This window comes from Chelonoidis abingdonii, chromosome 17, assembly GCF_003597395.2.
Source record: "Chelonoidis abingdonii isolate Lonesome George chromosome 17, CheloAbing_2.0, whole genome shotgun sequence".
In the NCBI taxonomy this organism is placed as follows: Eukaryota; Metazoa; Chordata; order Testudines; family Testudinidae; genus Chelonoidis; species Chelonoidis abingdonii.
Genome location: NC_133785.1, coordinates 3,161,316 through 3,187,970, shown reverse-complemented (window position 1 = coordinate 3,187,970; position 26,655 = coordinate 3,161,316). Strand labels below are relative to the sequence as shown.

The following is a 26,655-nucleotide window of genomic DNA, read 5'->3' as shown; positions in this document are numbered from 1 at the left end:
GTCACAAGTAAGCAAGGAGCTAGATAGGATACTTTTGTATAAAGCCCTATACTTTGTGATAACATTGTAACTCTAGAATTATAACTTCAGTTCCCTAAATATGTGCATGGTGAGCCCAAATCTTCCCTAATGTAACTGGAGTAAGTGGGATTATTTTTGGGATGGGATGTACCTTTGGCCAGGTATATCTAAATCTGTCTGAATCTTTTTGCTGATTCTAACCCTTGTGGTATTAAGCCTAATTTTATATGAACGTGAAAAAATAGGAGCAAGTACCTTTTTTGTTTCTGGAAAAAAGGGAAACCATCTGCCACTTAGTTCCCTTCTTAAGTGTTAACATGACATCAGGACAAACAAGGGAAAGGAAACACAACTGTTCCCTGCCATGGAACACTCTGTTGTATGTAACTTGTTTTAGAGAGGAGCACAGTGTTAACTTGTACTGCTATACAGATTGACTTGAACATTTAAAAATGCTGCTGTTATCCCAATATGTAGGACCACTTCTGTTACAGCAAGTCAGAGCAATATTTTCAATATGCATAATCTCTTAGAAAAACTAAGCCCCATTACTGTGAGTTGTAATTTTACCACATTATGTTTCTCTTGGTTCATGGTTAACTGATAATTTTACATGTTAGTTTCTGATGGCAATGACCTATCTGTCCAAATATTTTACAAACACAGATGGACAACCAAAGTCAAAACATAGTACACCTGATTGTTGAAATCAGTCTTCTTCAAAGCTTCTCTTTACCAAGCACAGGGCTTTGCATTTATTAGAAGGGGTACAGAAAAATATTGGTAACATTATTAGGTCATGCATGTTACTTTACAACTCAGAGATCATTATTAAATTAACAATAGGAAATAAATGTTCAATAGACCTATGAGGATAGAATAGTACATACACATACTCTATTTATTACATCACTGTTTTAGCCTAGTGATAACTCTCAGCAAATATATCAGAACTCTATAGTTGGTTGATGGAAAGGTTGTCAAAGGAGGAAGAAAACTGCTTTAATTTCTCACAACAGTAAAGTGGCTTGACAACAGGAAACATCAACGTGATTTGCCTCATAATAATCTGAGGCAAGAACAAGTCAGGTTAAGACTATATCTTTGCAATACAAAACAGAACATAAACATGCATTGCAAAGCACCGGAGATGGGTAAAACAAGGGGAAGCCCATAACACAATGCTTTATTACAACAGTTCCACGAAGGCGTATCCAATAGGGTGATATAGTGCAGTCATAGTAAGGCCACAATGTTACAATTGACAAAGACCATAAAATTAAGCATTTTGTACTACTACTAATATAGCTTTTCCTCTCATATTATATAGATTTTACACAGTGTACCTGAATTGTATCTCCTCATAGACCTTTTTAAAGATTAACATATTGCTTGGAACAGTAATGGAGGATGGGTCACAGGGATATAAATACTAAATAATATTCACTGTAAGTTCTAGTCTATATGCCATAGGCAACTGCATGAAATTGATCTTCAAATGGCTAATCAGAAAAAAGGCTAGCAAAGGACTTCCTCAAATTCCGGATGGTTTCAGCTTTTGCTTCATCCTCGTTCACGGATGATCGAAAGAAGGATGATTCTGTGAAACTGAAGGCGTTTGTCAAAGACTGTGATTTGCTGCAAGACAAAAGCAACATGGTTGGTATTCACATTGTTAGTCAGCTTCCATGTGTACATATACTATGTCGATACAAACTATATGCTGTGTAAAAAGGAGAAGCATTTATGGGATGGAAAACAACTTACATGTTCAAACAAAGATGGACAAGCAGAGACAAACAGAGTCAAGTACAGCATATAGAACCGCTCAATACAGCACTTTCTCTCTATGCTTCAGTCTGAGAAGTAGCCTATATCACCTATACTTAATAGAACAGGTTGCTTAATAATAAAACAGCTTATATTATTGTATGACTCGAAAGGATACTAAATCACCAACAAAATGGAAATGAGAGGAATACTGAGTCTGATTCCCCTCTGTTTCACAGTTTATTCCCCCAACAGTAACCCCATTAATTTCAGTAGCTCCTAGTGCATAAAACTGCAGTAAAGAAGAATTGGGCCTATTAAGTCAAATTCAAAGCCAGGGGAAATCTGAATTCAAGATGAGTATCAGTAAGGCACAATTATGTTCCTTAAGGCTGCAAACATTTATTGACACAAGGAGAAGAGGAATGTCAGTACATTTGAAGAAATGAACCCTAAAATTGTAATCTCGTCTGATGATTTATTGGATGTTTAATTCTTAATTGTGACTCGATGAAACTGTTGTTTTGTGAATGCACTTGATTTAAAACCCCCCCACAATCTGTCAGTGCTTGTGTATTTACTGCAAGCAATTAGCCTAACTACAGTAGAACCTCAGAGATACGAACACCAGAGGTACGAACTGACTATTCAACCACACACCTCATTTGGAACCAGAAGTATGGTGTTTGTTTTATTTAAATTAAGATGGTTAAAAGAAGTATTTTTCTTCTGCATAATAAAGTTTCAAAGTGGTATTAAGTCAGTGTTCAGTTGTAAATGTTTGAAAGAGGAACCATAACGTTTTGTTCAGAGTTCTAAACTGTTTATAGTTATGAACAACCTCCATTCTTGAGGTCTTCATAACTGAGGTGCTATTGTATGCTGTCTTTTTTTTTTTTTTTGGTGGTGGTAACACTAACTATAGCATAAGTCTCTGTGAAATAGTGAATAAAATATACTTTAGCATACATGAAGGATAAAGTTTGAAGTTTAAAACTGTGTCCAATTCATAGAACTTCAAGTGGAATAACTTTTAAAAAGGGTGGCTTAAATTTAAAGCAAAACATCTTTATCTATCTATCTATCTATCTATCTATCTATCACACCCTAAATTTGTAAGCCATTCAAAAAAGTATCCATTGCTTAATTAGTAAAGATAATTAACTTTTTGGGAATGAAATGAACTCTGTCAAGTGTTTATCTTATCAGATCTCAAATAGAATTCAGTAGGAAATTGATATTTGGCTGTGATACAGCAGCAACACACTTCTCTAGTTCATATTGGCTCATACTCTGTGGCTTGCAACTTATCCACCTTTACAACAAGCAGTGCTGCATGCGTTTCAGGCTTTTAATACATTATAGATGGATTAATGACTGATAAACATTTGTGTTTGCACTAATGAAAGGTGGAGTGAGGGAGGCAAAGCAGCAATTGACTTGATTAGTAACACAAAATAAATGGCCTAATTAAATATTTATTCACAGATTAATAACCTGCATGCACATGTTAGGCAACAGTTTGTGGGTGACTACAAAGCATGCACATGCAAATATCTACAGTACAGTTAATCCCAAAGGCAAGGCATTCTATTATGTACTGAAATCTGTTTGGAGTAAAGTTGCTTCTTGGAAAGTTGCATAAACTAATTTTACCCCGACAGGGTTAATACTATATTATATTTCTAGTTTTGAAATCTTGCCAACTAAAAACTAAGTGCCTTTTAAAAGTTATGTTTGATGAGAGAAAACTGGATGTATCTTGGAAAGGAAAACTATAAAGCTATTTAGATGTAAATTGGGAGCAGAGGTACAAATTAATGGGGAGAGTTAGAAAATCGTGTATAAAATAACTAAAAAGAATGTCAGGAAAATCTTAGTTAGGTTTCAGACTGTTTCTGTATTCATCCATCTGAGATAAAGAAAATTGTCATTCATATTCTCTTGTGTACACTTAAAGAATGGATTAATTTATCCCAGGACATAAAATCATAGAACTAGAATAGTGACATACAACATCCTATGGGACAGATAAATGGGTTTCTTCCAGAATCAGCTGCATTTGTCCCATTTTGGAGGTCACTATTGCCCCCACTGAGCCTCATGTGCTTAAAAAGTCCAAGTCACTGAGCACTCACTGGGGGGAGACTCTCAGCAAAGTCTGATTATAGGTGGGGAGGCGAGATTTGCTCACATTAGTTTTAGCATATTAGTGTCTAGAAAAAGGGAATGGGTCTCTCATACAGATTTACTGTGAAATCCAAAAATTGATCTAGTCTCATTGTTTAGCCAATTAAGACTATATTGTCAGAATATATATAATATCAGAAGATCCATTGGAATGTTAGGACATCCCTCCCATTCCTGCTAGCAGCATGTGTGTGTAATGCACACTGCAAGAGTTCGAAGAACAAGACTCTTTGCTGCTTCTCTTTTCTTCTCCCCTTCTCTTGGGTCAAGCTGTGAGGAGGGAGATCTGTGGGACAGAGGATCTGTCAGTGGCAATGGCCGGGGGTGGGGTGGGGGTGTTGGCTGGAGATAGCAGCAATTGTTTACTATGCCACTTGCTGCTCACTGTTGGTCTGGAGTAGGGTGACCAGATGTCCCAATTTTTATAGGGACAGTCCCGATATTTGGGACTTTTTCTTATATAGGTGCCTATTATCCCCCCCCACTCCATGTCCTAATTTTTCACGCTTTCTATCTGGTCACCCTAGTCTGGAGTATATTCCTGCAGTGAGGTGTGGAACCCAAGGATCCTTCTCTGTGTTCACTGCACACCGTTTATTGTACTGGTACTTATATTTTAACTGCAGTATACAAGGGAGATGGTTTGTTTGAGTTACCTGTACTGTATGTTCAAGCAGCAGTGTATAACCTTGAAAGAAACAGTATTGCAAAGAAACCCATCTTACAAACTATTGCATCTGTGTAGCATGTTAATTTGGATTATTTTTCATATAGGCCTTTTGAAACTGAAATCTTTTGCTGTCTGAGTGATTGCAAGGTTAAAAGTTTAAACAGATAAGACTTCCTTTTTTCTGTGCAGCTTTACTCACAGTGCATGCAAATCATGAGTCAATGATACAAAAAAGGAGACAAAAAGAAATGAGAGGATGATGCCTCCTCAAACCAACCTTGGTTTGAGCTGAAAATGTGCAGGTATTATATGAAATTCTGCTTTTACAGCATTTAGGATGTGGGTATGACACCCTGAATTGACCTCTTTTTACAGTCAAAAGCACATGTTTTGCTTTGCTGCTATATATTAGACAGGCACCCAAGCTACTGTGATGGAAACAAAATACAATTATATGGTGGAGGAGGGAGAGAAACAAATATCTTACTTAAGCTGTGGATGAGACTGAGGTTTCTGCTGTGGAGCAGGTTGTGGCTCTGGCTCCACTTCCATTGATAATCCGGCGCTGCAAATACCTTGACCCTGGGCATATGGTTGTTGAGTTGTAGGGCCAGGTGGACGCTGTGGCTGGGAAGTTGAGGGCTTTCCTGACTGCCCCGGGGAGAACATGCGCTGTGGTTGCAATGGCTCCTGGCTGTGTGATTGCGTTCCTTGGGGTTGTACTGGGCTCCCTAAGTTCAGTACAAGAAAAACTTCATAATGTTACAGTATCAAAGAATGTATATTATATTTTATAACCAACACTTAAAAAATAATCCTGGAATCTGTCAAATTCTGTGTTGAGACAATATTCTGCTAATATGGACCACCAACTTAGTATAGTCAGTATTATTTACCACAGCTGATACATTAATACATTCCTTATACCACCTTTACACTCCAGCCCTAAAATTGCTATGAGATCCAAATAGCTAAACATCCTTGGGATAAATTTGGCTTGGTTCAGTGAGAGATTTAGTTACAGGAGAATATTCTGATAGTTCACCAGTGCAGCTGATTCATCTATTGTTTTTATGTGATGTTACTACAGTACTGTTGAAGAGCCAAAGCTTTAACATTATCTCCATAGTTGCTTATATTATTCCATTTACAATTACCTTTACAGCAGTAAAATAACTTTAAAATGACACTGACTGGAGACTTCTGGTAATTTTATTAGATTTTGTAGTGAAATATTTAAGAACAGAATACAGAGAGACCTGAAAAAGTCATCACTAATTTCTTCTTAGTAACCAAGGAGTCTGAGTTTTTGCTTTTACTGACTAGACTATAAGATGGCAAATAGAACAGCATTATAAAAAGTATGGGAATAGCACATGAGGCAGAAACCTAAATTGTGAAATCCATGACAGAACTGATCAGCAGGCTTTTGAAAAGATGCTGTATCATCAGACTGTTGGTTTTGAGGCTTCCTGACTGAAAATGTACTCAGTCAGATCTCAGTCATCAGGCACTGCACTTTATGTAGTGTCAGGTGTCTACATGTGGTTTTCACTGTGAGGCTTTTGATGAATTAGGAGTTACAGCAGAATCATTACCCTCACATGTCACATAGCTCCTATAGCACATCTGAATGAAAGGGAGACAGGGACAGAGACAAAACTTTTTGATATAGTTGATTAAAGAATCTTTCAGTCAGGAACTGTGCAGAATGGACCATGAACATTAGACAAGCCTATTAATCTAGCTATTTTGAAAATGTCAAAATTTAAGTCCTCTTACAAAGAGATTTAATGTCCGTGTAAGATCTTTCATCTTCTTTTTAGTCCTCAGAAAAGAAAACACTTCTATATCTGGAAGAAATGGTATCAGCACAATATGCCATTGGCTTTCTTTTTAAATAGACAAATAGCCATGGCTAGTTTTCCACTTACTGTGTAAGATTGTGTATGTGGGAGAACAGAATATACTTGTGCTTCAAAATGTTTGCCACGACTAGCATTATTCAATATTTTTGTGTTGTAGAAAGGTAAGGAGCATCTCCTTAATACTAGGGAATGGGACTTCATTTTGTAAATTTGTATGTCTTTTTTAGGAAACCTCAAAAGTGGTAACAGTCTTGCAACATCTTAATGATACTCATTTACTTATTAGCCTCCCTTCACTCAGTACTGGAAAACAAATATTCCCCTCCTCCTCCCACTTACACATTGTGGCTTGAATGCCAGAAACTTTACACTGAAGACAGATGTAACTTTCTTTTATTGCACATTAAGCTGTACAAGGTATTTCACATAAAAGATATACTGCAGTCACACTTCCAGCATTTGCTCACTTTCTTGCAGCTGGTTGTACAAAAAGGCAACAATCATGAAAGAAACTTTTACCAAATAAAGAAAGAAATAAAATCTGAACGTTAATCCTACACTGTAAAACATTGTTCCCTGTTACTCACAAACTTGCACCTAAGCATGCTTGCATGCAGAGACATTTTGACTTGCTGCTTCTCTGAGGTATGAAGTAAATAGGTATGTGCCCCTCTAACTTTTACAATCAACAAGCTGAAGTCCTACCTGAAATGCAAATCTTTTCTTTGCATTCTGCACATACAGCTCACAAATGTCACATGAAAAGCACTTGTGATTACTCTCACTACTACATGCAAAACAATACCTACCGCTTTAAATAAAAATCACTTAGTTAACAGATTCATTTCTTCACCCCAGGGCAGTATGCTTTATTCTCATCTATGATATCTGAAGGTAGGAGTTTGTGAACCTGATCTTAAAGTGTATTTTCTCCATACACAACAAAAATAGCCCATGTTGTCATCAGAAAGATCATTGACCCAGAAAAACATAGATCACTAAAGCAAAATTTCATGTAATTTACTGATCAGCAGTAAACATAGCATTCACCATTAATATTTAAATAGTTAATAATGCATATATAAATCCTCATCTTGCCAGCCTGCTTTTACAATTAAGAAAGCTCACAACGCTGTTTTTTTTGTTGTTGTTGGGTTTTTTTGCAGTGTTTGTAGGGAAAATGAAAAGTAGAACATAATTTTTTTTTTTTAAGGAAAACAATCTTGTTTGTATTAAACTAGTGACCACTATTTGCCTTTGTCTAAATGACAAAACACAGTGCTGTGTCTTGTTTACAACTAAGTTTTACAGTATGCTAGAATAGTGCAGGTTGTGTTCCTAGGCTAGATATCTCATAACAGTTCAGTGGCCTGCCTGGATATTGCTTGTGATATTGAAGAGTAAATTGGTTATGTGAAAGTCATAAGCAATTATGGCTATAGAAAGTCTGGCAAAAGTCAAACCTCTCAGGTCTTTTTGGATTTTGAGTTATGAATAAAGATAAGGCCCTGTTTTGTGGTTAATCCTGGGATAGAATTATTTAATGCATATCCTGATATTTCAGTGAAAATAGTGGCACAGAGATGATGAAGTAAATTACTTATCTATTTGTTTGATGTTACAGTTAATGGGACAGAGCCTTAGCTGGTGTAAATCAACCCAGCTATATTGAAGTCAGTGGAACTGTGCAGAATGATATCAGTTGAGGTCCTGATACTTAGCAAACAAGACATTTCAAGGCGCTCAATAATCCTGCAGACACTTCCCACCAAACACTGTGAGATTAGCTTAACCTTTTTAGCTAGGTAAAAAATTTCAGGGTAACATTTGTCTTGGGTTTTTGTAGAAACCACAAATGACTAATTCAGAACCACAACAAAAGAAACTACTTAATTGAACTGAGATACATTAAATACTCACATTTTCTCTGAGATATTGCACATAGGTGGCCCATTTACATAGCTTTGTAGCTAATAATTTAATGTAGAATTAATTAAAAATATGAACACCAGTATGTAAAATACAGGATATTTAAATGTTCCTGGGAAGAAGTCTCTTGTTTTATGGAATCACTAAAACATTAGAGTTCTACATCTTACCTATAAATAAAATTCAAATATTAACAAACTTTATAAAATTATTTAAAAAAAGCCTCAATCAACAAATATATTAACTTATATCTTTTAGAATATCTATCTGAATCACCTATCAATGTTAGTCATGCAAAAATAAAATTACGACTACCACACACACACACACACAGAGTTAAGCAAAAGTATTTAAATCTGAACCTGGGTTGTTGTTTACCCCACAATATATAATACTTAAAAAATACTGTCTAACTATCCATAATATACAGTCACACTGGACTCTGTAGAGGCACAATTCTTTGTACACTGTTGACAACAGCCCTGAAATCACAAGTTATACAGAGAAACATAGGTAAGCATTACAAGCACAGACATGAACAGGTAAACAACCAGACAGTATAGTTGACACTGCATAGAAAAAACACAGTCCAGGTCAGCACTGAAACAATGCAAAAACTGCACATAAACTGGTATGTTTGCTTTTAAGGTTGGTTTTTGGCTTTAACCCCTGCTTTTACTGTCAATTATTTAAGTAGCCTGGACTTGTTTTGGTCCTACTGCAACGCCATTACAGTCGAGAATATACTGTAAACAACCTTGAGGTGGTGGTCGCTGAGGTGGGATTTTGTTTGGCTCTGGTTCCTTAAGTGATCCACTCTGGAAGATAAATGCAAAAAAAGAAGAAACGTAAAAATAGAGCAGCACAGTTACACTGAGTCTACCTGTGTTTCCACTGAAAGTTCTGCATTTAGTTTGGAGTTTAAAACATGCTCTTCAGTTTTCTCCAGGTAAAATCAGGTCTAGTTTAGTTATTGCTGGTCCTGATGCATGAATCCTGGTATACAAGAACTCAGCTTTGGGGTAATTAAAAAAAACAAAACAAAAACATCTCTCCCTTTTCAGCATGAGGTTACCACTATATAACATGAGCAGGAGAGTGTCTTTTCTTCCAAAGATTGCCTTCCCAAAACCTCACCACAGCTCATGTGAGGCCTCTTTCCTTCAATTCCTGCTATCTTGAACAACCTTTTCTCTATCACACTGACTGTATCACTTTTTCAATTTAGATTTTAAAACTCTTCTTTCTTCCTCATTCCTTTCCCCATATTTTTGAGCTTATAAATGAATGCTTTGACTTAATCTCTGCATAAAGTGGGCTCACTTTTCCTCTCACAGAAATTAATGCATGGAGGATTGTGCCCAGTGGGCCAAATTTTGGCCTCTGTTACACCTGTGTATTCAATGAGCTACTAAGGGGACTTCAATAGTTACCTGAATGTAAGTTAGGAAAGAACTTAGTCTTTTTCAGTTGCAATTCAATGACATTCCCCTGCAGTTTAGAAACCAGCATCAGCAAAATTCCACTGTGTTTGAGAATCAAAGTGACACTGACTATAGTTTTAGCTGTTTCATTAAGTGAAATGAAAGAGGGTTAGCAAAAACATAATGGAAAAAAATTACTTCACTCTATCTCACCTAGCATGTAATAGTTAACTTTTCAAAATAGGATATGTATTTGGCAGTATTGCTTTCAACCTGTTCTTGTCCAGAGTGAGAGATGGGCCTGAACAAAAACTTTGGAGCAGAACACCCTCTGGGAACATTAGGCTCTGGATCCAAGCTTTGTCTTGGGCCCATGGCTAATATTTTTCAAAATATATGGTAATATGTTAAATCTCTGGACAAAATAGCTGTGCTTTATTTATTTTTTTTAAAGAATGATCAAGAAATTATTGCCTTCTGCCTAGAGAGAAAAAAAACCTAGAATGTATTAAAGGGTGAGTGTAAAATACAATCCTTGCAAAACTTCCTTTTCTTCAGAAAGATTTGTGTTTGATCTTAAAACTGAAAATACATGTTACCACTAATGACTGGAATTTCATGGGAACCTAGAAATTGTAATTTTTATGTGTTTCAGGGCAACAGTATTCTATCTTAAGCAGCTGTGCAAAGTTGCTTTAGCTGCCTAAATAAAAGGGGACATGATGGATCTGACACTCTAATTGTTCAGTATGACAAACTTCAAGATGAGAAGAAGAGGGGTTAAAAATGAATGTATAGTATGAATGGGCCAAAATCTGCTTGTCACAAGAGGAGTTGATACAATAATACAGTTTTCTATAAACATTCATACAAGGATTGGGAAGGAGAGGAGAATTTCACAAGGAGAAACAGAGACCCCTGCACTTAGGAAGATCACTTTAAAACTCCTGGATAGTGAGTCGGTCAGAGTTCTCACCCCCTGAACTACACATGAAAGTCCAATCTGCTCTACGACAACTGTGATCATATGGAAAGTGTATTGATATTTGCATTGTACAGAGCATTGTATCTCACTGGGGCAATGTCAATCTGTGATAACTGGGAAGCCTGCACAGGGGACTGGAAACTCTGGAAGGTTCACCTTGAGGTGTTTCTTCCATATTGTTCTAGTCCAACGCTGATGCAGCTCACACTTTCCTCTGTGTGCCATCAGGACACGTGGTGCTCCACACTGTGTGGAGACGGTGCGTGTTTTCTGTGGCATTGGTAGGGGAATGTTACCTGCCCCCTCCCCATATGTAAAACCCCAAACGGATGGTGCAGTTCCTGTGGAAGCAGGACAGAATGCTGCAGTGGAGAAGAATATTCCCCATTCTATGCCCTCGAGGCAGGGGTCTCTGGGGTTTACATCCTTGCTATCCGTGGAGTTCTGTGGTGGATGGGCACAGGCCTCCAATTGTTGTTTCTGGAGGACTGAATGAAACCAATCATGTAATTCCTGTTAGAGAACTGAAACCCAAACAAATTGTCTATGTTAGACATGCCTGCTGGTATTATCTTTCTTTTAGGGAGAGGGAGCGAGAAGGCATGGAGGGGAGGTGGGGGTGGGGAGAGAAGCACTGTCTGCTCACACACTGGCAGAAGAAAGCTGGGAGGGAGATGGATTTGTTTATTTTTTAACCTAAGGTAAGTGGTTGTGTGTAGGAGAACAATCCAGTCTTTTATTTACAGGAAAAGAAAATGGGAGCTGGTGATTCAATATGTAAAACTAGCTATGAATTCTAAACAGAATATCTGTAGGTCCTTAGTCATTTCCATACATGCAGGCTAAAGTAGAGCTGCAATTTGTTTGCATGTTGTCAGGGCTTTGGTTTTAATCACAGATCAGATCACATCCAACTCCCTTGTCACAACACCACCAGTATTTCTGCAGTCCACCTCCCTATATATCTCCCCATCTACAAGGAAAAGCCTTTATCTTAAATGAAGCTTTCCAGAAAACTTGCTAGCATTTCGCTCTTACTCAAGTTTTTCTAATGCATGCCCTACCTTGGCAGTTCTGAAGTTTCAAAGCCCCTGCATACATTCCTACTGATGTTATAATTGCTTCACTCTATTTACTGACTGCAGCTGTCCTGGTTCCTCCACCCACACATCCATTCTTCACCAAATATCACCTAGTGCTTGGAAACCTCACCCACTCTCTAGGCCAATCACATGGCTAAATTTTGTTTGCTAACCCACCAGGCTGACTCCAAAAGGCCTAATTCACCCTATATTCCTAAACTGAGAAATTTGACTCTTGGGTTTTCAGTGAACTGCAATAATCTGTTCCCTTTCAGGAGTCTGCTTCTCTCTCACACAGAGCCTTTCATATTAAAAACAGGCTGGGAATCCAGAGTCTTCTAACTCCATACTTGGTTGCTTTTTGAGCCAATGCTTCTAAATAAACGCTAGGCTTCCCTTTAAAACTGCAGTGGTTGGTAAATCATCGACAGCCGGTTATTTCTCACCTTTCTAATGTGGTATGCTACTAATACGACTGCAAGCATTCTAACTCCTTGTGCAAAATCTAATTCCTGTGAGCAGAAACCTACAGGGACTAGACCTGTCTTGAAGATCTATTCTTCTCTCCTAATATTCTTATACTTGCCCGCCAGGCTAGAAGCTAAATCTGTTGCCAGTTTTTCTCTTAGCACAAACAAGATCTTGTACATCGAACTTTTGGATCTCAAACCCATCCAATAGTTAGTCTAGACCTGTCTGAAATCAGGGCTATGGAATTCCAGATAACTTATGTAAAATGGCTCAAAACAGCCCATTGCTTGGATGCCTAGGGCCAAAGAGAGAAAATGGCTGGTCTAATATCTAATGTGTGTGTGTGTGTGTGTGTGTGTGTGTGCGTGTGTACAGTGCTTGATATAGCTATGAATACCTCAGAGGTGAAGTAATTGAGGTGGTAATGAATGCCTTTTGGGGGCATATGCCAATTCCAATGGAATAAAACTCTCATATCATGTCTGATTACTTTTTCTGCACTTAAATTTGAAACTGAATACCCAAAGCACAGGGGGATTGTAATATTACTAAAAACATCGAGTCTTGAATTGCCTATTTGTGGAATCTCCCCTTTTCAAATAAGATTGGTTTGTTTTATATATTTATAAAAAATCACCAAGCTTTACCCAAGAAAGCCCTCTCTAAGCTAGTGACTTCCCAGTTGTGTATGTAATGAGAGGTGCATTAGCTGCATAATAATATATATTAAAAAAGCATGAGCTAACAATTTTGGCCAGAGCATCCCTTGAGTGGTCAGATAATCCCATTGGTCTGGAATGGGTGGAATGCTGCCTCTGTACCACTTTCTCCTACCCACAGAAACATATAGATGCTTTTTGCTTGAAATGGATTGCCTAGACTGTTAGGGGGCAGAGGGGGAAGATAAGACTGGCTGTCCTCCAAAGCATTGTCCCCTGTGACTCCATGGATTAGGATTAGATTGTGCTAATGCTTGATCTATCACATTCTATATATAAAAATATTATACTTGTATGTATTTGTGACTTTGCGATTGTCTGGCTAGTGTCAAAGTGGGAGGGTGCAAAAGGCTATAATTTGGCAGGGAAATAGCCCTTGGGCAATATAGATGTTTGCTGTATCCAGTGAAAATTGGTTTTGATTTGGCTGATTTAGAAGGATTTGAAAACCAGCATTGGAACACGTATAGTAGGCTTATTTGATGCAATGACTGGAGCTTTTAATAGGTGTCTCCACGTTCGAAAGGAAATAGGGCTGCACCACACTTTGGTAGTTTAAGTATAAAGAGACCAGCCTTATTCAGTGCAAGAGCATCTAGATGCTAAAGGAGAGTAGGAACTTTGTAGGGCAGCAGAGTCAATGTATCCCTTCTCCTGCAGAGATGCCTAAGGGAAGTGACTCCTTAGCACCTGACTTCGCTATAGTTAAGTATGGTGAATGTTGCAAGGCTACTGGTTACTGCACCTTCCAGCTACTGCTCTGTGAATGAGTCATGGCTAATGGTTGCTCACTGATTGCTTTACTTTACTGGATAATGAATGTGGCAGGGCTATCACCTTCCAGCCACAGCTCTGTGAATGAGTCATGGCTGATGGTTGCTCACTGTTTTACTTTACTGTATAATGAATATGGCAGGGCTGTTACTGGTTGCTACTCATTAGTACCATACTGTATATTCACTGCAGATTAAGCAAGGCAGTGTGACTGCATACTGCACTTTACAGTTACATTGCAGAGACAGGTGGTGGGGCACACCTTACTACTCAAAGAAGCCACTTTCATCTTGCCTCCTGAAGCTGCACAAAGTATTATATAAACAGGGGGAGTGGGTAGCTGAGTATGTTCCAGAGCCTATTGACTGCATGCCCTTGGGGAAGGTATCTGGCTCATACAATCTAGCAGTTCTGAATGTCAGTGTGCAATCCTGCCTGCTGCTCTGCAGGGAAAATGTGGATGAAGAGACTCTTTAGAACAGCCAGGCAGGATTGCACCTTTGTGCTTTGGTTTGATTATAGAGGTCTCCACAGAAGAGAACTAGTTCTACGAAACAGATAAGCAGGGTGACATGTTGCCACAGGCCTTGCTACAGAATCAGATTCTTATTGTAAGAAAGCATTGTTATCTGATGCCAGTGAGACTGACACACAATGATTTTATACATGTTGCATTTTCCTAAATTCCTCCCCGCTCCCAGTGGAGCTGTATCTGCAGGTTGAGATCGTCAAGATGAATTCATGAGTTGAAAAAATGTAGATCAGCTATTGTTGTTACTAAACAATCTCTTCCAGTTACCTGTCTACAATTCCTCCGTATTTTCTAGCCAATGTGTGTGGAAAAAATTCATATAAGAAATGAATGAAATCATTTGGTTCTTATGAAATATAAAAGCTTTGAACATAAGAATGGCCATATTACATCAGACCAGTGGTCCCTCTAGCCTAGTATCCTGTCTTCCACCAGTGCCAGATGCTTCAGAGAGAATGAACATAATAGAGCAATTCATTCAGTGATCCATTTCCTGTTGTCCACTTCTAGCTTCTGGCTTTTAGGTTTAGGGACTGCATGCCTGAGCATCTTGGCTAATAGCCATTGATGGTCCTATCCACAATCAATTTTTTTTTTTTTTGAACTGAGTTACATTTTTGGCCTTCACAACATTCCCTGGCAACACCAGTTCCACCAGTTGACTGAGAACTGTGTGAAGAAATAATTACTTTTGTTCATTTTTAAACATGCTGCCTATTAATTTCTTTAGGCAATTCCTGGTTCATGTATTATTAGTCATGAGAAGGGGTAAATAACTCTTCCCTTTTCAATTTCTCTAAACCATTCATGATTTTATAGACATCTATCGTATCATTTATTTTCTAAACTGAACAGTCCATGTCTTTTTAATCTCTCCTCATGTGGAAGCTGCTCCATACCCAAATAGTTTTTGTTGTCCTTCTCTGTACTTTTTCCAGTTCTAATGTATCTTTTTTGAGATGTGGTGACTAGAACTGGCTTGCCTTTTCTGAGTGCTCCTTAGGTACCTTGATCATCCAGTGGCCTGACTGATTGTTTGGTAGACTTCCTGCTTCTGATGTAAATAAAAATTACTGTTCAGTTTTTTGCAGGGCTGTTATCTAGGAGCACAATTTGGAAAGGGTTTTATTTCCAAAAATCCAAATCTGATTAGATTATAGAACAGTGTTAAAGACAAACATGCTCCTGCGGACTTGCTTCTGTTAAACACAGCTCCCCTAAAAACAAGGCAAATAAACTATAAAGAGCAGGAGTAAGCCTCAGCTGAAAAGGATATTAAATGTTTAGGAAGAATTAATTAATTATGAAGCTCTCCCATCCCACTAGAACTGGATGGTTCCTCTCCATTTTTAGTGAGGAGTCTTGGAAGAAAGTAATGCTGTTTTATAGTTTATTGTGACTCTTGCTTCAGATGGACATATTCGTAGTACAATGTATGAAAAGGCATTGAAAATATAGTTGCACAGTAGGCCTGTAAGCAAGTCTCTCTGAGTCAAAGAATTATTCCCCATAGATAGTGAAGGAATGCAGGCTATGTAATGGGAAAGAGCTCCCCCTTGTGTGGTGAGGTAATACAGAAGCTGAGAATAATACACAGAGCTGAAGAAGAGCTCTGTGTAAACTCGAAATCTTGTTTCTTTTATCAACAGAAGTTGGTCCAATAAAATATATTACCTCACACACCCTTCCTCTCTAATAATACACAGACACACACAACCAAACCTGAATTTAATTACATAAATATGTGTGGGGATGTGTGTGTGTGTGTGAGAGAGACAAGTGACAGAAGTACAAGGCATCTGAATATGAGACTGTACTAAAGAATGGATAGCCCAAAGACTATTGAGTACAAACATCTATCTTAGGTTCATTGTCCTTTAATGAACAAACCCATTTGCTCTGTTCGTGACAGTTTCAGGACTTTTAAAAGGCAGCATCTGCTTGGACAGACAGAGATAAAAGGAGAGAGAAGGCCATCCTGCAAAACTGAACTCAAAGGGATAATCCACCAATTTATGCTGAGTGAGTGAGAATAGAAAGTGAAAATTATTCTTATTATACTTAAAGGAATCTGGGGAAAGCATCTATTGTTAATTATAACATTTTATATTTGCCCATCAATTTCATTGAGCATTTTGTTTCTGCTTAGTTATTGAAATAATACTAGCTGCAAGATTATTGCTTTATGTCATGCCAAGGCAATTGAAATTAGTCTAGTTGCCCCACTTCTGTACTGAGGCTTGTCTACCAAATTGAGGGCAGAGCCTTCTCAGGAGTATGACCTTGCCTGTGGGACTGTCTTTGAGGATGTCCTGCAAGGAATGTTTTGAGAACGAGTCCTTTCCCCCCTAACCATTTAGCTTTGATCTCCCTGTTTGCAGGGACCACTGGGCCTTGTTTATGATTATGAAATTTACTAAGTATTTTATTTATAGTTCCAAGAACCATTATGGTGATTAACATACAATAAATTAATTAATCATATCAGGCCATGTACCTAGGTTCTTGCTCAGATTCTACTCTGTGTTTATTTGGACAATACGGTGGTGTTTATTTGATGTCAATGGAAGTTTGCCTGAATAAAATCCTCAAGATTTGCCCAATGCAGCCCATACACCTAAATATCACCATGTTTAAAAAAAAAAAAAAGGCACTTAAAATCTTTTAGTACAAGGCCGTTTTTATGTTATACACTATGTCTTAGCAGGCTGTGGAAATGAAGCATTTGTCAGTGCTTAGCTGCTTACCCTAAAGTAACTGACACACTCTCAGCTAGCCACAAGAAGTGTTTATATAGATATCATTGTTAATAAATATTCAGCAAGCTGCATCTTCATTAGTTCCTATTTATCAGTGACCATAAATAAATAAGCAGAAGAGCTGAGCAATACTTTCCACTGTGTCTCTTAACAATCACTCTGTCTGCTGGTGTAGCATCCCAATGGACATTTCAAAATAGACAATGATATAATTCTGTCATGGTGGTCTCAGCTGTCATTGAACCTGTTTATTTAAATTAGATAGTGAAAGATCACCCCTGTCTCAGAACAGTGGAGTTTGCCACATGGAGTCTGTGGCCGTGCATTAACCGTTCATTAGTTTGTTTTGATTTGCTGCTGCGGATTAGCAGTTTGTTAGTTCACTTCTGTCTAGTTCAAAGTGAGCTAGCAAACTGTTAATACACAGCAGCAGAGTCCATGTAGTTGCTGTAACTGTAGCATGAAATCGTCTATTTTCACCGTGACTGTGCTATAAATTATGCATAATTTTACCATGACAAAATTGTATCCATAAAAATAGATTAATATTTGAACTACAATCAATATGCCTGTATGCTAACTCACTTCTATATAACCATATCCACTGTTTTTAAATGGTGCTGAAGCCCAAGATATTGGATTTTTATTTTTGCATATAAACTTATTATTTTCAATATTTTAAATAGAGTAGGTAAATGTCAAGCCAAGTTAAAATGCTTGGAATAAATCAAAAACTGCATTTTATCAATGGACTAGTTTTTAACATTTGGACTGAGCCACATCAGTACCCTTTTTTCTCTTTTTTTAAATAAGTTCCACTGGGATATTTGTAAAAAGAACAGGAGTGCTTGTGGCACCTTAGAGACTAACAAATTTATCTGGGCATAAGCTTTCATGGGCTAAAAACCACTTCATTGGATGCATGCAGTGGAAAATACAGTAGGAACATATCTATCTATATATACACAGAGAACATGAAAAAATGGGTGTTGCCATACCAACTCTGACAAGACTAATCGATTAAGGTGGGCTATTATCAGCAGGAGGAAAAAACCCTTTTGTAGTGATAATCAGGATGGCCCATTTCAAACAGTTGACAAGAAGGTGTGAGTAACAGTAAGGGAAAAATTAGCATGGGGAAATAGTGTGTCATTCTGTAGCCATCCTTGGTGATCTAAGTGAGAGTTCAGGTGCAAGGCTGCCTCACAGACAGCAACAATGAAGGAAACAGATAGAATGTTCTGGAAAACTTAGCTTTAATTTGCAATATTAATGCCTCAAGTGTTTCTGAGGATACAGAAGACTGATTTCATAGACCTGACTGAGAATCAGATTCCTACACAGCAAGGGTTAGACAAACACAGACCCTCTGCTATCAGAAAATGAAGCCATTCTGCTGGTGATTCCACTATTGTTTCTTACAGCAGTGCTGAAGGAAAGATTTAAGCAGTGAATGAAAGTAGACTGCTCCTATTCCCCCAGTTTGAGTCTAGCTCCCTGCCAGAGGAAGAAATAACTAGCTAAAATAAACAATCTTTCATAGTTGAAAATATACCCACAGTAGCTTTGTGTCCAGAAATGTTCAGACTTATTATCTAGGATGTAACTTCAACATATTTCCTGTTAGAAAAGATTATAAATTATTATACTGTTCAGAGGTCTAACACCTCTTAATAAAATAAAAAAGGGGGCTGATTATCAAGTGGGACTGATTGGCTTTTTGTCATAAGTGCCTTGCCAGAGGTAGAGCATCTGTAAGACTTCTATGCTTAATGTTCAACAGTCTCAATGTCTCAGATATGCAGCTACAAAATCAGTACTGTTTCTTAGCCTATAGTTCAGAACAGAGGGATGTGAAATATTTGCAGTGAAGTGCAAAACTACTCTTATCTGAATGGTTATCACATTTTTCTCTGAACTTGAAATGGGACAATTTCTTTGACTCTTTTTCCCAAAGGTAGGTAATTTTTTTTAATTAGCAAAAATGGCCATTTCCTAATGAAGGTGACCCTCACAGCAAAAACACGTGGAAACTTTTTTTCATAAGGTCTTGATCCAGTAAAGAACTTAAGAATGCTGTTAAGCTTTATTGCCCTCCTCTTGTAGAAGTGGATGGATCTTTGCGATCACAGCCAAATAGGTATTCTGAAGTGTGAAACTGAAAATAACAGCCTGCCACTAGCTAAATATATTTTATATTAATGTGTAGTTCTACTGACTAATGACAGTAAAAAAAAAAACGTACAGTCTGGGGTTTAGCATTTAGGCCCTGATCCTGCACTGAGCTTCATGTAGGGAGAGACTTGATTTCACTGCGGCTCTGTGCAGGTGTAGTGAGTCCACCCATGCAGAGCAAAATGTGTTTTTTCCAGATCAGGTTTGCTTAGTTGGCAAGCACAAAGATGTTGCCATCCTTAATAGTGCAAACTTGGCTTAGGATCTGAAAAGGAGGCTTCTTTTTTTCATGTAGTCCCACAAAGTGAACACAGTTAAAATAGTGTTACTGAGAGGCTGATTTAAATCAAGTTTTCTCCATTCATTTGAGTGCATGTAGAATAACTAACCTATATTCAAATCAAAGGGAAATTAAAGACTTTGGAAATATGAGTATGTCTAGAAACCTTTGTATAAGTAGCATTTTAGTTATTTAGTAATAGTGTATGTACATGAGACTCAATTTAATTTTTACTGTAATATCACTTTTGTAATTTACCCATTTGTACTTGCACATTATCCTTTTTCATTAAACAGTAAATAACATCTGACCATCATGAAAATGAAAAACTACCACAAGGTGTCACTATAATTTAAATAACAAAAAAGTGCTGTAGTACAGCAGAGGGATGACTATTTCTCTGTAGCAGAGTTCTAATCTTTAAAAATTAAAAGAGAGGCTTCTATCATTTATAAACGTTTTTTGGGGGCATAGCTTTAAATGTTTCTCACTGAGCTTCTAGCAAGAAGTCTAGATTGTATGCTGACCTACAAACCTGGAAAGCATATGCCCCCTGCTTCTAATTCACTTGCTTTTGGGGCAGGAGTATGTCAAGCAAATTTTAATAGAAAGAGAACTTTACTCACTGTAGGCTACATCTTCAGAAGAATGCAGGCCCGGATACTAATTGTCCACCGACATGCACTTTGTGTAAGTATTCACTCCCACTTGTATATACTGAGTGGCAGCTCACAAAGGGCACGCAAACTTTCATATTTAAGAAATTCCATAGAAAAGAGACATATGATGTTTACTAATTTAGCCCACAGAAAATATATTGATCATATCAAAACTACAACCTAAGGTTTTTTGATAAGTTCCATTGAGTCAAATTATGATGTAACCTGATGAAAGACCTCAAAAATGTAAATACTCAGTTAAAGAGGCAAACAGCAGAACCAAGAACCAGCAGATTCTTTCCACTGAAGTACTTTGCAACAGCATGGACCAAATCCTGAGTATACCTGAGGAGCCCATAATGCAGCTAAGGTGGCCTTTGCTCCCTTGATCATGGGCAAACTATGTCAGGCTAGTACTCTGGCATAATTTAGAACTGGTGAAGGCTAAACTGAGTTGTGCTTGTGGCCAACAACCTCAACATCCCATCAGCTAGGGATCAGAGGGATATTGAGAAGCCATGTTATGGTGGCTCTGTCTCGCCAGAAGATGCATCTAAATCAGGAGCGATCTTCCCACTTCTGCTTGCACCAGCTTTAGGCTGCCGGCTGTTCAATGCAAAGCAGCTGCACTATACCCCAGATTTCTGCCCTCAATTTTAAATGGTATACTGAGAGACAGAAATACAGCACAGGGTTTCTTTATAGATGGTACATAATTATTTTAGAGAAGTAAACAATGATTTTAATCAAACTTCTTAATGCTAGACTCCCCATCACAGTAGGTTGTTAAAAACAGATTGGACAAACACCTGTCAGGGATGGTCTAGGTTTCTTTAGTCCTGCCTCAGTATAGGGGGCTGGACTTAATGACCTCTTGAGGTCTCTTCCAGCTCTACATTTCTATGATTATTGTTATTGCTGTTTACTACTATAGATATAATTACTCTAGACAGTTTTGCTCCAGTTTAGGAAGACAGTTTGAGTATCAGTATCATCTGTTACTCTTGTAGAACAATTTAACCTAGCCTTTAATTTGTATACTTATTTGGTGGGTTTTCCTTCCCAGAGGCAGAAATATATGTTCTTAATGCCTAAAGGCCAAACTCAGGTACCAGAGGGTGGAAAAAAATGGAAGGGTCTCCCTTGACTGTGGAGATACTCAGTAGTTGTGACTACAGTCTGGATGCTGCAGTAGGTCGAAGGATTGAAGGTTTTGTGTAGAAGAAGATCTGCCAACATTGGCCTTGTTCCTCCCCCAGGCAGCCATTGCCATTACTCAAACTGTGTGTGGGGATGGACTAAGCAGAAAATGGTGTGGAGGTGGGGTCCATCTGGCACAGGCCTTTGTGTGGGCTACTCATATCTTGTCTCCCCTGTTTAGCACAACTGTACTTAATTCTAAGTTTCCTTGTTCCGCCACAGGTGGGCGCAGGATTTCCCCCCTATATAATTAGATGTTCTTTATGAAGCCAAATCAAACTTTTGTAGTGTCAGGCTGACATTCACATTCAAATAGATTAAAGCAAATTACCAACAACCTACTAAACATAAGTGAATTGCAATTTAAAAAAATCATGACTGACAGAGGAAATCATGGTTCCGTGTTTCTACTGGAAACAGAACAGTAGAGGAGTTAATTGTGTGGACTTGACTAATGTACTTTTGCCATTTCTTCATAGAGCCAATGCTAACTGGTTTGAGCATTGCCTTTTCCCAAACTTGTCCCACTATGGGTGGTGAAGTTCAGTTAAGTTATCTCTCTCTAATAGTTTTTGGTATGAAGAAGCTAGAGTAAATACTGAGCCCAGCTCCCCGGCACTCTTGAGCCAGTCATATGTCATGTGAAGAATAAGGGATGGATAGTGAGGAGGTCATGAGAATGATAGTGAAAATGAAAAGAAATTAAAACAGGCAGGAGTTCCGTAAATCTGAGGCGGGGGTCTTGATCCAATTTCTATATCTGTACTTGGCTTCAATACAGAAGGGCTTATTCTGGGGAAAACATTTTTTTAAAAAGTCTGAATGGTTTGTCAAAGATTAAAACTTTTCTGGGTCCTACTACCCCTATTTCAAAACAGTTAGATAAATGGCTTTTTCATTAGTGGGCTGTTGATCATACACTTAATTACTGTTGTTTCATGGCCCTTACTTTTAAAGAAGGCCCAGTCAGGTCAGTATTAAAGATGCTGTAGCCAGCTTCACTTATAGTGTGTTGGACTTTGTAAGCTTGTCTAAAATATTATGTTCTGAACCAGTTTAACATAGTGTGTATGTTTTTTCCCATTTCTTTAATGGCTGCGTATCCTACAGCAACACTTTTGTTGATATTGCAACATGGCCTCAATAGAGTTGTATTGAGATTGTCTTGACATTTTTCTAATAGAATCTTCATAGACTTGAACTCCCAGAAATGTACGCTCAGAATTTGCCACTGTAATGTGGCACTTGTGCATCTGCACTGAAATAATTTTATCATAATTCATTATCATACAATAGTTAGAAGGTTTGCATTAACACTACTTTTTGTACCATTTATCTTGGATTCAGAACCTGATTTACACAGATTTAAACTGATAAATTGTCATAAAAAAGGAATCCTAAAAAAGTGAAAACATGGGCAAATTGCTAAGGATGAATACAAAAGAATATTACAAGCATGCAGGAACAAAATCAGAAAGGCTAAGGCACAGAATGAGTTACACCTAGCAAGGGACATAAAAGGCAGTAAGAAGAGGTTCATATTAGGAGTAAGAGAAAGCGGAAAGAAAGTACAGGCCCTCTATTTAGCGGGGAAGGAGAGTTAGTAACTGGTGACATGAAGAAAACTGAGGTGATTTAATGCTTTTATTAATGTTTTGCGTCAGTCTTCACTAAAAAGGTAAATTGTGACCACATATGCAACACAATTAATATTAACAAGAGGAAACGAATGCAAACCAAAATAGGGTAAGAATGGGTTAAAGAATATTTATATAACTCAGATATATTCAATTTGGCAGGGCCTGATGAAATTCTTCCTAGGGTACTTCAGGAACTAGCTGAAGCGATCTCAGAACCATTAGCAGTTATCCTGGAGAACTGTTCAAATAATCAGGTGCAAAACCTAGTTCTGCCAGTCCAGGTGTGTGAGTACAGATCTTTTCTGCCAGCAGATGGGGGCAGACAAGAATGAACTTTTCAGTCATGACATCCCTATTCATCTGCTGACTCAAAATTCTTAGCTGCTGTTGTCTCTGGCAGATGGAACAATTTCCTGGCTGGCTAGCTCATACAATTCTAGAAAACCCCCAAGATTTCTCAAGTGTTCAGCTGAGACTATTCAAAGAGCAAGAGGAAATTAGAAGACTGCTATTATCAGTCGAGTGGGTCAGAATTTTTTTTCTTCCAGAAACTTTAAGAACATAAGAATGGCCGTACCGGGTAAGACCAAAGGTCCATCTAGCCCAGTATCTGTCTACCGACAGTGGCTAATGCCAGGTGCACCAGAGGGAGTGAACGTAACAGGCAATGATCAAGTGATCTCTCTCCTGCCATCCATCTCCATCCTCTGACAAACAGAGGGGTAGGGGCACCATTCCTTACCCATCCTGGCTAATAACCACTTATGGACTTAGCCACCATGAATTTATCCAGTTCTCTTTTAAACACTTTTATAGTCCTAGCCTTCACAACCTCCTCAGGTAAGGAGTTCCACAAGCTGACTGTGCACTGTGTGAAGAACTTCCTTTTATTTGTTTTAAACCTGCTGCCTATTAATTTCATTTGGTGACCCCTAGTTCTTGTATTATGGGAAAAGTATAACTTTTCTCTTCCACATCATTCATGATTTTATATACCTCTATGCATACTCCCTTAGTCGTCTCTTTTCCAAGCTGAAGAGTCCTAGTCTCTTTAAATCTTTCCTCATATGGGACCCTCTCAAACCCCTAATCATTTTAGTTGCCTTTTCTGAACCTTTTCTAGTGCCAGTATATCTTTTTTGAGATGAGGAGACCACATCTGTACACAGTATTCGAGAAGTGGGCGTACCATGGATTTATATAAGGGCAATAACATATTCTCAGTCTTATTCTCTATCCCCTTTTTAATGATTCCTAATATCCTGTTTGCTTTTTTGACCGCCTCTTTAAGTGAAAATGAAATTTTTCTTTGCCTTCATTCAAGTTTGCAGTGGAAAATTTGATTTTGCATTAAAAATCCATGAACAGATTTAAAAAAAAAAATGTTTGGGCCTCCTCCCCAATTTATCTTTTTGAAAATTTCAAGGAAAACTGACCCTTTCCAAATAAATAAAATAAAATAATAAATTGTTAGTTGACAACAACTTTCTGTTGGAAGAAAGTTTGGATAGAAACTTTTCCACCAGCCATAGGTTTCAGGATAATTCTGAGCACAAGCCATTATAGCGAGGCCTTTTATAAGTCTTAGGATTCTTGCATCTGTGCATAGTGGAAGCTTTCCTGCGGGGAAGGGGGTTGTTACCAAGATAGCTGACAGGAACAAAAATGGCAAATTCTACATCCTGCAACAAAGATCCTAGTGCATGCATCTAATTAATTAAATTAATTATTGTAGCAAGAGCTTTAAGAACCAGATTTCTATAAAAGGAGGCCTGTGGGGTATGCTCATTTTGGACCTACTTTTGAGTGTGAAATTGTGTTTACATACAGGAACAGACCCAATTTGAGTACAAAAGCAGCCAATTTGCTTACATGGCAGTAGTGATCACTTACACAAACATTCCCACACCTTGTGCTTCTCTGAAATCTAGGCACAAGTGCCTAACTGGTATACCAGGTTTTAAGTCAGTGAGAGCATTTAATGCTCCATTTTCAGGGGAGGAGGGAGGGGAAGAAAGCTATCTGTTAATCTGACAACACTTTTTTAATTTATTCTGTCAATTTGACATCTCTCTTTGGTGCTTTTGGCAATGCTTCTCAATTAGCCTGTTGTGTTTTAATATATGGTTAATTTGCTGGTCCTGAAAGAAAGCATGTTTGGTACTAAAGTGATTTTTTTTTCCCTCCGTGACTTTATTTTTTTTTTTAGGTGCCCTTTACAACCTGGCTTGAGTTGTAGTGGATGGAAATTCATCGTATGTGGTTGAAACACTGTGTTCAGTTTCTAGTGGCTATAATATAAATAGATGCCACACCACTTCTTTATGTGGGATGGTGGTGGTTTTTGTTTTTTTTAACAAAGTATGATGATACATTTGAAGAGCAAATTAGTCACTCTCCCTCAAGAATTGGTCTACTTGAGATGTACCACAAAGCTGTTTACCTGATGTGGGACCTATTCAGAATTAAAAATAGACTTTTCAGTTAGGGTTGGCAACTCCCAACCTACAGTTTGGGTCCATTTTATTGCTTAAACAATCACCATTGGTCCTGTCAGTATAGTTAGACAATCTCGTTCTTAACTGTTCACTTAGGCCTGATACTGAGAAGTGCTGAGTACCTACCCACGCACTGATGTCAACAGAATTTGCGGCTGCTTAACCCCTGCCAGGATCAATCCCATTGACTACCAGCTATGAGTTCAAAAGGAAGAATATTTTGCATTTATGTAGCACTTTGCATCTTCAATGCATAGCACAAAAATGAATTAATCCTTGCCACACTTCCAAGAGTTAAGTAAGTAACATCCTCATTTTCATAGACAGTGACATGAGGATGCAGAGGACTAGATCAGCAAAGGGATGCCACTTCAGGTGCCTTAGTCCAAAATTTGGATTCTTAAATCCCTTGCTCAACTGCCCCCTAATTCTGCAGGTGCCTAAATTTCTGTTTCTGGGCATGTGCACAGCTGTCTAAGTTCTGACACCCTGAGCACCAAGCACACACTAAACCCCCAGTCAAACTGAGAATTGTCCTGGCTGCCTTTCTTGCCTGCAGGGTCCAATCCAGTATGCATCTCGATGTACACCTGGCTTGGACCTCACACAAAATGCTGGTTTCTCCTTAAAATCTTTAGCCCAGTGGTTAAAACACTGACTCAGGATGTGGCAGAACCAGGTTCAAATCCCACCTCTGCCTGATGTGGAGCAGGGATTTGAATCCAGGACTGCCACCTCTTGGCAGAAGGAGGCACCTTCCGTGAGGTGCCTAATTTCTTTTGTGGGGTGGCTCTTAGGCTATACCCCTCTACTTGGTATTGGCTAATTTACATAGCTCCCCCCTCAGTGTGCTGGCTTTTGTGAATCCTATTAGGCACCTAACTCTCTCCATGCATTCATTGTATGGGGAACCTAGGCACCTGACTCGGCTGTGGATTCCGTTAGGTGGCCTAAAGTGAGGTGATGCAATGCTGAGTCTAAGTCATTTTGTGGCTCTAGCCCACAGAAG

The 26,655-nt window shown here is 38.3% G+C and overlaps 1 protein-coding gene across 2 annotated transcripts in view; it reads right to left on the bottom strand.

Moving 5' to 3' along the window:
• Positions 1 to 1,124: 1,124 nt before the first annotated feature.
• SYN2 (synapsin II) overlaps positions 1,125 to 26,655 on the bottom strand; it is a 462,636-nt gene continuing 437,105 nt past the window's right edge. For both annotated transcript variants that reach the window (XM_075073408.1, XM_075073409.1), the window contains exons 11-13: positions 9,206 to 9,266; positions 5,139 to 5,382; positions 1,125 to 1,659 (exon numbers count right to left, since the gene is read on the bottom strand). In XM_075073408.1, coding sequence (XP_074929509.1) covers positions 1,524 to 1,659; positions 5,139 to 5,382; positions 9,206 to 9,266 — 441 coding nt within the window. In that variant the 3' untranslated portion in view covers positions 1,125 to 1,523. The remainder of the gene's footprint in view (positions 1,660 to 5,138; positions 5,383 to 9,205; positions 9,267 to 26,655) is intronic.